The sequence below is a fragment of the Octodon degus genome, unplaced genomic scaffold, assembly GCF_000260255.1.
Source record: "Octodon degus isolate 3935 unplaced genomic scaffold, OctDeg1.0 scaffold00132, whole genome shotgun sequence".
Classification (NCBI taxonomy): Eukaryota; Metazoa; Chordata; class Mammalia; order Rodentia; family Octodontidae; genus Octodon; species Octodon degus.
In genome coordinates, this window is record NW_004524708.1 from 7,635,157 (window position 1) to 7,648,303 (window position 13,147).

General features: G+C 54.6%; 1 protein-coding gene across 1 annotated transcript in view; it reads left to right on the plus strand.

The window, feature by feature from the left end:
• Positions 1-689: 689 nt before the first annotated feature.
• Positions 690-13,147, plus strand: part of Znf488 (zinc finger protein 488) — a 32,762-nt gene continuing 20,304 nt past the window's right edge. Inside the window, exons 1-9 of the mRNA XM_012516916.2 lie at positions 690-724; positions 809-880; positions 2,818-2,899; positions 2,997-3,030; positions 3,951-4,030; positions 4,105-4,153; positions 6,900-6,998; positions 11,547-11,616; positions 12,106-12,184. Of these exons, the coding sequence (XP_012372370.2) occupies positions 690-724; positions 809-880; positions 2,818-2,899; positions 2,997-3,030; positions 3,951-4,030; positions 4,105-4,153; positions 6,900-6,998; positions 11,547-11,616; positions 12,106-12,184 (600 nt within the window). The remainder of the gene's footprint in view (positions 725-808; positions 881-2,817; positions 2,900-2,996; positions 3,031-3,950; positions 4,031-4,104; positions 4,154-6,899; positions 6,999-11,546; positions 11,617-12,105; positions 12,185-13,147) is intronic.

Below are 13,147 nucleotides of genomic sequence, written 5' to 3' on the forward strand. Positions count from 1 at the left end.
GTGAACAAGGCTGGGAACCAGGGCAGGGACAGGCAGTGGCAGCTCAGCCAGGGAAGCTGCAGCCACCTTGCTGGGGTGAGAGGTCGTGGACCCAGGGCAGTGGTCAGGGACAGGAAGGGAGGAGTTGTGAATGGTGCCCAGAGGGAGAGGGGTTTCCTGAGCTAGAAGGAGGAGGAAAAGATAGGAAAGAGGAAAGAGGTAGGACAGCCAGAAGGTGACAGCAGAAGCCAGGCCTGCGGGAAGAGAGGTCCTACCTGGCCTATGGGGCCCGAGGAGCATGGGGGATCCGTCTTCTGGTGCAGCAATACATGAAGTGCAGTTATCCACATTGCTACAGGCTCCTTGCGTGTCCACTGGACTGGGTGGGTCCCTCTGGTGGAGGCACAGAGAGCAGTGTGCCTGGGCAGATGAGACAGAGAGCAGGCCGGGTAGAAAGGAAGCCCCTCATGGAGTGCGGTTATCATCTTGCCTGTTTAGTTTGTGTACTGGTGTAAGTGTGCGTGTGTGTGTGTGTGTGTGTGTGTGTGCGTGCGTGTGTGTGTGTACATGTGTGCGCACATGCCTGTGGGTTGCTGGAGCACCGAGACAGGGCCTGGACGCACCCTGATTGTCTCCCCTCTTTGGGTTCGTTCATCTCCATAGGCTTCAGAATGCTTCACTAAATTTATTCAATTCCCCTGTGTCTGACAATGTACCCCAAAATGAAGTATAGGGGTGGCAAGGGGTAATTTGGCCCAACCTCCCCCTGAAGGCTGGGTGACAGCACCTTGGTATATGTGTGACTTTTCACAACTCTGCTTCCTCTCAGCCCGAACCTGCGTGTATCCTTCATCACCTACTCCTGTAAGGGCAACATCATCTTGCCGCTCACTTCTGACAGGTAGGTTGACTCCATTACTTAAGCATTCCTGGGACTAAATACCTGGCACTTACTACTTAAAGGAGCGAACCTTATTGTAGCTCACTGTTTGCAGAGGGTTGGCTGGATCCAAGTCAGAAGAGCATCACAGAAGAGAAACAGTCCCATGGCAGACAGGGAAAGTGAGACAGCAGGTTCCCTTTCCCTTTTTATTACATCCAATCTACAAGGCTATTGTTTGGTGCCACTCACATCCAGTATGGGGCTTCTGTCTTCAGTAAATCCATTTAGCCACACCCAGAACTATGCTAAACCCATCAGTGGACTAATCCTGTACCACACACCCTTAATCCCAGTGTCACACACACATAATCCAGCCACCTCCCCACAACCCCACCCATGAGCATGTGAGGCTTTGGGAGCACATCTAGATCCAAGCCATAACATAGATGCTGACTCGAATTCTAGTGCACATCTGGCTTGCAGCCCACAGAGACAGAGGCCTTTGCTGAGATGCCCAAGAGGCTTGCTCCAGTGCACAGGGTGGGCTAGAGGGGGACTATTGACCTCAGCCTGGCTTCCTGTCCCCCTGGAGGCTAAACATGTTGGTTCAAGACAGGTTGGCTGGCTGTGGAGCCCCTGATGACAGGTCACACTCTACTCTGGGCCAGTGCAGCAGGGACCTGGGGAAGAGTTGGGGCTTTGGGCAGGACACCAGGGTTCTCAGGTAAGTCCTAGACAGGGTGCTCCCCAGGGGTTGCTGGCTGGTGTGGGTGCCACAGGGAGACCTAAGGAGCAGGCTTGGGGAAGAAGGTGGTCCACTTGTGCCCAGAGGCCAGGAGGCCACAAGTGGGGTGCTGTGGAGGAGCTGACAGTCTGGGAGTGAGGGATCACCTTGACTACCATGCCAGGGATGCTTTCAGAGAGGAGGAGCTCAGAGGAGAGAAAGAGAAGCCTCTGGAATTTTAGGGGAAGAGTAAAGCAGAACAGGTCAGCTCCCAAGGTAGAAGGGTGGGGGCTCCAGAGCCATGAAGAGGTCACCCCTGGGTATAGTTGGCAGGAGGAGGGGGAGGGGCTCCACTGGCACAGGGAAGGCATAGGCTGGTGTCTGCTGTGCTGGGGCTTGGGAGAGACCTGTACAGGTACAGGGTATGGAGCAACTGTCAGGGCAGTGAGTTAAACTGGGCACGGGGTAGGGGTTGGGCTGGGCAGGACTGGCTGGGCCTCCCTGGGAAAGGCTATGGAAGCTGCCCTCAGGGTCCCAGCTCTGGTGGCCTTGCTGGGCAGGCTCAACCTGTCACAGCTGATCAGCCTGAGCCCAGCCTCGCTTCCCGTTCTGTGCTGCCACCAGAGCCAGAGCCAGTGCTGCCTGTCCCAATTGGCCCTGCCTCTCTCTAACAGCCTCTGATGGCCACGTCCTCACCTCGGGCCTTCGGTGTCAGAGGCACTGAGGTCCTCTGCCTGCTCTGCTCAGGAAGCAGCCTGGCTCCTCCCCTTACTGACTAAGGGAGGGGCAGGTCAGGGTCTGTGCAGTGGGGCCAGTGCAGGGCAGGCTGAGCTGGCGACCTGTGGGGCCCAGGCTTCCCTTTTGGAGGACAGAGCCTCAGTCATGGTGTCCTTGGCTTCCAGTCAGCGGAAGCATGCAGGTCCCCCTGGAGCCCTGGACTCAAGCTGCATGCCCCTGAGTCTGGCCCTCACCAGGAAGTCTCTAGAGGGTCCCCAAGGGTGGAGTACCTGAATGCTAGCTGTTCAGGTGGGACTTGCTGTCAGCTACCCCACCTGTTAGGGGGCTCAGCAGGCTGAGGACAGAGGACACAAATGAGCCAAGGACTCTGCATAGAACTAGGTGAAAATGAGTTGCTCACACCTCTTGCCTTTCTTCATGGTCGGGGCACAAGGCTATGGAGAGCTGGTGGAGAACCTTCTTCCTGTTATCCTTTTGTTCATCTTTTTTTCAGGGGAGAAATTCAGAGGGGTCTGGACAGACTGAAGTACAGTATCCCTGCGGGGACCCGGATCCCGCACAAAGGGTTTGAGAAGGTTGGGCTGGAAAGACCCTGAGGGCCAGGGCTGCCCCAGTTCATACAGCTCTGCACCATCTCACTCCTCTCTTCAATGAATCTTCATTTCCATGCAGGCAAATGTTCAGCTTGAAAGATCCAACTCTGGAGGTGAGCACCTGCTTCCTCCTCAGGGCAGCTACATGGAGCCAGCTGCCCCCTGAGCAGCTCTGTGTGCAGACCCCACGGCTCCCCAGCCCGGCTCTTGAGCCCATTGCTCCCCTGCCCCATCACAGCCCTGTGCGGAGAGCACGGTGCCTGCCTAGCATGGCTCTCCCAGAACAGGCAACCCCTTGGGTCTAAGCAGGATGCTTGGCCACTGTGCTCCTGGACCTACCCTAAGAGCTGTGTGCAGAAGGAGAAAGTACAGGGTGCGAGCAGCCTGAGGACCAGCGTGAGGGGCCCATACTATCCCCAGGACCAGACCTTCTTCCTTTTCTCCGTCCCATTCTTCCATTGCCCACCTGCTGCTGGACCTGCACCTCCGATCATGCATACAGCTGTGTGGCCCAGTCCCTCTGCAGTGCAGGCTGGCAACTCTGGGCAGGAGGGAGGCCAGGTGGGGACAGCAATGGGGAGGTGTAAGAATGTCCAGGATCCTGCCCAGGAGTCCTGAGCAGCTGGGCTGTGTCCCAAGCAGAAGCCACAGGCTGTGTCTGCAGCAGGAACTGGTGCTACCTACCCTTGGCTGCTCTGCAGGAGGAGCTGCTGCTGCTGCTCTGCCCAGGACTGGGCTGGGGCTGGTGGGCACATGGCTGGGCTACCCTCCGGGCAGAAAGTGTGCAGTCTGTGGCTAGTGTTGGCCCAGCTTGTCTAGTGGGGAGATGGCCCTGGGCAAAGTGCCCCTCTTGCTCTTGGTCTCTGCCTGGTGGGTGTTGAGTTCTCGGCACCTGCGCCAGAATCCCCAGGTGGGGGAGTACCTGGCACACATGCCATGGCAGTGCTGCTCCCTGGCAGCCTGCAGTGTCCCTGGTCCTCTGCTGGTGGCTCCTGTACCTTACTCACCAGAGCCCTCTCCTGGTGTCCTGCAGCTGTCCAGATTCCAAGTGTCATCATCTCTGTGATTTCTGATATTTTGGACGACAGACGGTATGATAAGGCAAAGGCCGAGGTGAGTCTGCCTGTCTTATACTTTGTTCCATTTTGTATAATTTGGCAATTGCAGCTTACCCCCTTCTTTCTCAGGCTGACAAGGCTCGGAACTCGGGGGCAACCATTTACACTGTGGGTGTGGGTAAGGTTAACAAAAATCAGGTAATTAGGCTGAGTTCACCTGGGGCCCCTCTTTCTTCTGCTGTCCCTTAGGGCCGAGGGCAGGATGTGTCCTGGGTTGGGGTGCCCTGGTGCTTCCTTGAGCCCCTGCCTGGGGCCAAGCCAGCTCCTTTCTCTGCAGTTAATAGAACTCGCAGGGACACAGGAAAATGTATTTGAGACGACGCACGGGTTTGAGGGGTTGGACCAAATTGTACAACCGGTGAGCAGCTGGTGTGAGCGGGAGGGCCACAGCTCACCAGAGCCTGGAGCTCACCCTCCTGCTGCTTCCACCCTCTGTCTCAGCTGGCTGAGAAGACGTGTCCTAAGGTTTCCTTCTTGGGAGACAACATTGTGTGTATAGAAGGTAAGAGAACCCAGCTGCTAATCTAGGCAGACAGGAGTGCCTGGGTTGTCTGTAGTGTGCGCACGTGACAAGCACAGCCCTGGTGACAGTGTGTTGTGTGTCATGTACCTGAGTCATGTGGTGTATGAGGAGGAGTGTGGTGAGTGCCTGCATTTTGTATCATGTGTCCTTTGTGTGTGGTGGCTGGTGAATTCGTGTATGACTATGTGAGGAGGTTTTGTGTTGCAGTGTGTGGTGCGTGGTATTTGGGTACAACTGTGCCTGCATGGTGTGTGTGTGTGTGTGTGGCTATGCATGAAGATTGTGTAGCAGTGTGATCACGCCCTGGGTGTATACAGCCTTGTGCAGTGGTACAGATGGTGCCTGCTGTGGGGTTGGGGTCTGTGTTGTGCAAATAGGGTTCACTTATGTCATAACAAAAAGCAAAATTAGGAAGATAGAAAAAGTATACATGAACAGTCCTGAGGAAATCATGGTTGGTGGAGCAGAGGGACATTTAAACAGGTCCACACAGACACAGCAGCCAGGCCTCAGCCCAGAAAGGATAGGCAGACCTGGCATTAGAAATATAAACAATTTCACACCCCAGATCAGAAGAGACACAGGCAGTCACCTCCTAGGACTAAGCAAAAATGCTGTGCATGGGGCCAGCCCAGTGGGTGGCAGAAGGGAAATCCAGCTTGAACTGACTTTTGCAGTCACAGCCAGGCTGTGCCTCAGCCCTGTGGAGAGAAGACAGTGCCTGTCCCTAGGGCTGGACACAACAAGAGTGCCCCCAGCCCAGCTCAGCCTCCTTCCTCTGTGTGCTGAAGACACTCCCAAGTAGTGCAGGGGGAAGCTGCCTCTTTCTGTCACAGGTGCTGGTCCAGTCATGGTCCTCACATGGCTGGCTTCTGATGCCTCTGCAGAAAGAGACAGGCAGTGTCAGGCTCTTCCTCACACAGGTGACACCTTGGCTGCTGCAACTCCTGGGTCCTGGCCTCCGTGTCCCTTGTGGGAGGCACTATGGCTGTAGCATGTGGGCAGACAGAAGCATGCTCTCTCTGGGCTCTTCAGTCATGGGCCTGGGGATGGGTTAAGGTGCCGCACATCTGGGCTGCAGTGTGGCCACCAGTGGATAAAAGTAGTACTATGGGGACATCAGGGGATGGAAGGACAGTGATGGGGTAGCGTCAGGACATGGTAGGAGCTGAGAGCCGAGGACAGCACCTGGTCTTGACCTCTCTACCCTGAACCTCAGCTCTGCATCCTGAGCCCACCTGATGCCAGGGGGAGGGGCTGCAGTGCTGGGGTGGAGGTGGTCGGAGACCCAGCCTGAGGTCCCTCCTGTTTCTGGTGTGAAGCTGCTCAGCTGCACATACTTGATGTGTCCTGACACACAGGCTCCAATATCTGGGCAGCCAGACAAACCCAGGTGAGGAAGGCAGCTGTCACTGCTTCTTCCCAGCTGCAGAGCTGAGGTGACAGGTGTCTGCAGACATCAGCTCCACTGCTGACCTGTTACACTGCTGGGTATCCTGTGCAGAGCTGCCTCACACAGAGTGACAGAGACTTGGAGGAAGCCAAGGCAGGAGCCTGGGCCTCAGGTGACAGAATGGTCTGGGTCCTCAGGCTAGCATGCAGAGCCAGCCCAGAAGCAGGAGCTGAGGGAGGGGCTGCTATAGACTGGGGTCCCATGTCCACCAACCTGGGGACACTCCCAATCCATGGAGACAGGAAGGAGCCAGGTCTGGGCTAGAAAGCCAAGGAACTTGTTAGGCCAAAGAACTGGGAATTGCATCTGAAGGCCACAGGAACCTAGCCTGGGAGCTGTGGGGCCACCCGGCTGCCCTCACTTGTCCCTTGTGACTTGGCCTGAGGGGCAGAGAGGGCCATGCGATGGAGCAAGGGGCATGTGGGTCTACAGGCAGTGGACTGTGGTCATGTGGATCAGGAAGAGACTGAGTGTGGAAGGAGGTGTAGACCTCTGTGAGGGACCCACCTGGGTGGGATGGGGCCTCCTGTGATCCCACCCTGGCTCTGTTCCTGAGGTATTCAGCAGGAATAATGGAAATTCAGGGTGCAAGGCCCCAGCTTCCAAGGGCTTAGGTGGCCTCTGGAAGGTGGGTATCTGTCACAGTCTTGTGTTCAGGAATGGGAGGAGGGCTCCCAACTATGCAAGCCAGGTCCTGCTGCATCCTCATGTGCCCTTGGTGACAGTAGACATAGATTTGGTTTGGAGGACACACAGATATTCAGATACTGCTGTTGCCTCTGAGGGACTCTAGGAGATGTCCTAGGGATGACTGTCATGAGCTACGGGTTAAGAGTGACCACAGAGCCCAGCATACCCTCACTCATGCACTGGACTATGTCTTTGCAGAAAATTATGACTACGTCATTGATGCTGAGGACTTGTATCCCAAAATAAAAAAGGAGGAAGTCTTCTGTAGGTTCAAGTTCAATGCCACTGGTATCGTTGGTAAGGAGCCGCTGCATGCTCTTGAGGCTCTCCCACCCTACACCACTCTATCCTTCCCTCTTGCAGCTGAGCCCCCAGCCCTTGCTCACTGCTGCTGGAGAACACTGCAGCACTGCAGACAGTGTGGCTAAGTGGAGCCAGGAGCCCAGCTGGTGGTGCTCACTCCTCCCTGGGCCTGTAAAGACCATAGATCCTGGGGCTTCCAGGAATGTGGTAGAACAGGATTGGATTTGGGGTGAGACTATGCTCATGACAGCATCTGTCCCACCCCATCCTTGGATTCTTCACTTGAAAGATGAAGACCCAGGCCCCATGCCTGCTGGCGGGTGGACAACACCATGTGCATTCAGAGCCTGGCCAGCTTCCCAGGCCAACAGCTGGACTTAACTTGAGTTGAGATGCTGAACTGAAATTTAGACTGGGGTTCACATGGACTACATGAGCATTCCTTTTCTGAGACTCTATTTTCTCCCCCAAACAGAACCAAGAAGGTGACTGCATCACATGTATACAGAAATGCTTAATATTTTTTGTTGATCTCCTATTATTTGGTCATCCTTGGGTGTTAGCGTCACTCTGTAACTGGGAGGGGCCTTAGGAGCACACAGTCCTTGCAGGCTGAAGTGAGATGGTCCTCCCACAAAGGCCTAGGCACAGTTGGACTTTCAGAGTCCTCTACTCTCTGCCTATCTCCAGGGTCACTGGTTAGATGCAATTGTATTATGTCCATGAGGTCTTATTCCAGGGCCACTGGGGAAACCCAGACAATTTCTCTCCCTGTGAATGGCTCTGGTCACCTCTCCTCTCTTCCTGAGTACTCAGATGGGTCCTGGGGCAATTTCAGCCACATTCCACCATGCCAGGGCTGTGTGGTTCACCTTGGCCCTACTGTCTTCCAGTTGGCTTGGATGTGAACCAGCCCTGCCCTGACAACATGAGTGTTACTTGGCACTTTCTGTCTCAGTCCTCTGCCAAGTGCCCCACCCACAGTATCTCCTCAGAGCCTCCAAACAGCCCCACAGCAGCTGTGGGTTTGGAAAACCAGGTGCAAGGAGATGAGCAAGTTTGCCCACGACCGCACAGGCCTGGGTCAGAGTTAGTGAGAGGACTGAGGAAATGAGAGGGTCGTGACAGAGCACTCTGCTCAGTGAGCTCATGAGGAAATGGGGAGCAGCCTAGCCCCAGAAAGGGGGTTCAGATGCTCCCCAAGGGGTCATTCTCTCTGGATGCCACCTGGAGGTCACTGGCTGTCTGCCCAGAAGAACTCAGGACCAGAATAGGTCAGGGGACCACGCTGCCATGCTGGGGCCTCCCAGATGGCCATACTACAGTTGGTGGGTGCAGGGCAGGAAATGGCCACCTGTGGCAGTCTGATGCGGCAGGGACTGACTTCTTAGTTTGTAATTACTTTTTTCTCTTAAAAACATGGGTGCCATTATAGAAAATAGAAAGTAAAGACAGAACAATCAGTGTTTCTATATGCTTTTTAGCTTCTGCCTTTGTTATGATATATTATTATAAAATAAGATGAAATGCTTGATGATGACAACCAAAATATCTAGTGTATTGACTTGGCCTTGGCTTGAGACCTTCTCCCATCACCCAGTGTGTTCCGGGCCTTCTGCCCACCTGACCCAGGGGCCTTACATCAATAGACAGTGTACACCTGGTCTCTTTCTCTCCTCACACTATGGCATCTGCGACAGCTTTTTGAGGAGAGCTTTCCAGAGTGATCCCAGATGAACTAGTGAGTTTCCCTATTGCTGGGACACAATATCCAACACCTCTGTCTTAAAATCAAGTGATGTTCAATTGGGCTCACAGCTCAAGGAATGCAGTGCACTGTCAGCTGGCTTAAAGCAGAAGTACCACGGTGGACAGAGGTGGGGAGGCTGCTGCTCACTGCATGGTATGGCAGCCAGAAAGCAGAGAGAGAAGCGAAGAGCCAGGCAGGGAGAGCACTCCTAACACAACGTGTGGGAGGCAAGGCTTGACTTCACTGCTGACTTCTGTGTCCTCATGATCCAGTGCCCTTCCAAAAGCCCCACCATGACACTCATGAGATGCTGGGGGACTTTCTTGGTCTACCACAGCACTGGTCACTCCACCACCCCTATAAGCAAATCCTTCCCCAAGGGTTCCTGATCAGTTCTCATGCCCAGTATGCATCAGGGCACGAAGTGATTCAATAAGGCATGCTGAGGGGCCTGGGAAATGGCTCAGTGTAATAAGCGTGTCCCTGGCAAGTGCAAGGGCTTGAGTTCAATCCCTGGTTCTGCCAAAAAAAAAAAAAAAAAAAGAATGCATGCTCACTATTACCATGGAGTTGGTCCACATGGAAAAGAACCATTTTTTTGAGCATTAGCATTGACCTAAAGAAGAAGCAGAAAACAATCAATAGAAATTATCTTTTATATAAAATAAAATTTTAATCATAAGGGAATTTTAGATTTTTTTTATTAATTTTATTGAGAAATAACAATGAGACAGTTTCAAAACAGGTTAGTAGGACAGGTATAATAATTAATGCATTGCATATTGTTGTCTTCATAGTGGTTATTCATAGTACAAGATGCAGACAGGATATCCTGTCCAAACGCTATTAGTACAAATCTTTCTTCTCATTGAATTAAGAGAAAGTAGCTGTATATCTATCCTAACTTCTATGCACAAGATGGTTAAGGCAATAATCCTGAGAATCTTCAGGTAGGGAACTTTAGATTTTGAATCATAAGAGTTTATAATCTAAAAATAATAAATTAAATGAACTATTTTTAATTAACAAATGATATATAGTACAAAACAGGGACATACAGAAAAGAAAGAACAAAAAGTTTACTCTTATCAACAAGCTAAAAGTGAAATACTATTAACACTGTTTTTATAGTGTTTTAAATTATTTATTCATTTATTTTTTTTGTTTGGTATAAGGTCCTGCTACTCATCTTAGGCTCGTAGTGATCCTCCTGTATTCAGCTTCCCAAACGCTGGGATTATAGGCATGGTGGGGGGGTGGGGCCAGCAGGGCCTGTGGTGCTGGGCTTTAACCTGGTCCCTGAGTTTGCCTAAGCATGCATGTAATCCACTGAGCTATCTCACCAGCCCTATATTTCTCAACAGACAACAAGCTTGTTTTTACAAAAGTTAAAGAACAACTCTAAACCTAGTTCTGCTACCTGGGAACCATCTCTTCTCAATGTCCCTGGAGCATGGGCATCCGCTGGGCAGGGCCCTGGGTAGATTGTCCTCCCAGCCACCATCGCCATGCTTGGGCAGAGGTCAGGAGGGACTTTGTCCCCGCCCCTTCCTGGGGAAGTCAGCATGAGGAGGAGGGACAGAGGAAGGAGTGGTCCCCCCCCCAAAAGAACACAGAGGACAGGATCTCAGGGTCCTTCTGGCTGCATCCATTCTGGTTAGCAGAGCAGACACCAGGTGCTGGGGATCTGGACCCTGGGGACAGATAGCTGTACACCAGGCAGCAAGGGTGTGGCTCAATTTCACCCTTAACCACGGCCCCAGAGGTCTAGGGCTCAGGACTCGGAAGGTGACAGTGCTGCACTTTAGGAAACTCTTCTGAGTTTCCCAAGCTCTTACAGAAAGAGGAAGGGGATATGGAGGGAGGGAGGAGAAAGGAAGGAAGAAAGAAAGGAAGGAGGGAGGCAGGCACAGCACTAAAGAAATCACCGAACATCCCCCTTCCCCCTGCGGGGTGCCCTGCTCAGTGATGGCCACACCTGGCGCCTGTGCTCAAATCCCCGTGTCACCCTGGGTCCTCTCCACCCACCCCACACGCAGCTCCCCAGCCGGCCCCGCAACACTGATGTTCACACGGTGTGCAGTGTCTGCGCACCTGCAGACCCGCTAGGCCAGGAAAGTGCAGCCCCCTCTGCTCCCGCCTCCTGGCTGCGTCCTTCCCTCCTCCACAAGCCCCTCAGTTCCCGCCCCAGGGCCATGGCACCCACCGCTCCCACAGCCCACACCCTGCTCCCTGGCATTGCTCCTGGCTGCTGCTGCTGGGTTGGGCACAGCTGAAACACCCGCTGCTCAGGGAGAGGTGACTTAGCCTACCCAGGCCCCAAGTGCTGGGGAGCAGGAGTCGTGCGGGAGCTGGAGGCTCTGGCACCTGCTCTCAGGGTTCCACCACCTGCACCCCAGAGCGTGTGTGATCCAATTCCAGGCCCGGCAGCCACGTCTCTCCCAGGTGGCACAGGTGCCCAGCGTCCAGCCCTCCTGCCTCCCTGCCTCCCTGCCCGTCGAGGCCCAGCACCATGCCCCTGCCTCCTGTGCTGCTCCTGCTCAGCACTTTGCCCGCTGTCCCCTTGGTCCCTGACGCTGAGCCCTGGGGCACAGGGCCCTCACTGCCTCTCCCTGCTGCACACCAGCGCTGCTCAGAGCGGAGCAGAGGAGGAGCTGGGCCGAGCGGCGCTCTTAAAAAGGAAGGTGGACAAGAGGGGCTGGTCATGGCCCAGCTCTGGCTCTGTTGTCCCAGGGGAGATGGAGGGGACAGGGGAAGGCCACACACAGATGCCAGTGTATTCTTATTTTCAGATCAACGAGCCAAGAATGTGGACAAAACTGGCATAACGTGTGGTGTACCGGTGATATATGAGGCTGGGCGGTGAGTGTTTATGGTTCTGGGCCCTAGGGGCAGGGACAGTGTGACTTCCCTTTGCAACTCTCTGACTGTGGGTGCCCCATGCCATAGAAGGCTGCGTTGTCCTCCCCACCCGCCCTGTGGGTCATCCGCAAGAGGCAGATGCAAGAGAGGTTGGGCTGGGAGCCTTTCCTCTGGATCACCTTTCCTGGCTCATACTACACAGAAGTGAGGATACGGATGCCATAGAGACCCCCCTGTCACTCAGCCATGGCCAGCATAGCACCATGCACTATAGGGGTGCTCATTGCCTGAGCCACACCTGTTGCAGAAGCTGACCCTGCAGTGACTTGGGGAGTCAGCTGTCATGACCGATGTGACTTCCCTCAAGTTTTCCTGAAAATGGCACTTTCAGTGTCATTGCCATGAGCAGAGCTGGGGCTTCTTCTCTAGCCTAGCACCTGGTCCAAGGCTGCCGGGTGGACCCTAGTGCCTGTCCTTTCTCTGTATTAGAGAGATCTTTGTGAAAGTCTCCGTGGACAACGGGAAGAGTTTCCTGGATATCAGCTTTAGGTTTACCAGCATCGACTGTGTGAGTCCTGGGGGGTTAGCAGGCTGGCTGGAGTACCTCCCTGGAGAGAGCCCAGTGCCTCCAGGGAGGAGGAGGTGGAGGGTACTGCACAGCCCAGAGAGCTGCTGTGCACACAGGTCATGGGCCCATCCCGGATCCCCCTGGACCACTGAGGGATGCCAAAGGCTTCAGCTCACAGTCTGCCCAGGGCTGTAGAGCTCTGGCCCCTGAACATGGCCAACGCCACGAGCCACGCACAGGGCTAAGAGAGGGCACAGGAGCAGACCTGGGCTCTGCCAGCCCAAACTCACCACCATCCCCTCCCTGCTGCCTGTATTTTCTGAGTCACATTTGACCCAGCCTGTGACTCTGGAAGGCTAAGCAGGCAGCCAGTGTGCTTTCACTGTGACAACCAGGATACAGTTCTGACCCCTCACCCGTCGCACAGGGCCAGAGCTGGGTGCCCCCAATCCTCTGAGCCCCTGAGTGCCTGGGCGGGACGGGGCTCCCTACCCTGTGTGAAGGGGCTCACTGAGGCTCAGAGAGGGTGGGTGGGACCCAGAACAGAGAGCTGGGAGGTGGGCAGAGAGGCCTGTGGGGAGCGGGCTCTCCTGTTCTTCTGAGATCCCCAGCAGCCCAGCCTACCCCGTGTGGCTTTCTGCATCCTCAGGGTGTGCTGTGCTGGATCTGAGGCAAGCAGTGAGGGCTGGGATCACACAGGGGCTTCTGGGCTTCTTTGTCCTGTTTGAGCACAGAGCCCTGAGCAAGACAGAGATGCGACCTGCAGCCCGAGGAAGCAGCTCTGTTCCCTGCCACACTGGGTCCCTCATGGTGCATAGATTGCAAAGGAGGGAGTGGGTGGATGCAAGCCTGCCTGGTAGACACTCAGGGACAGGTCCTGTTGGGCTAAGGATTCACTTTTTGTTCTGCTCACGGCTGAGCTGGCATGGACCTCCTCCACAGGGTATCCGTCGTTCAACTACC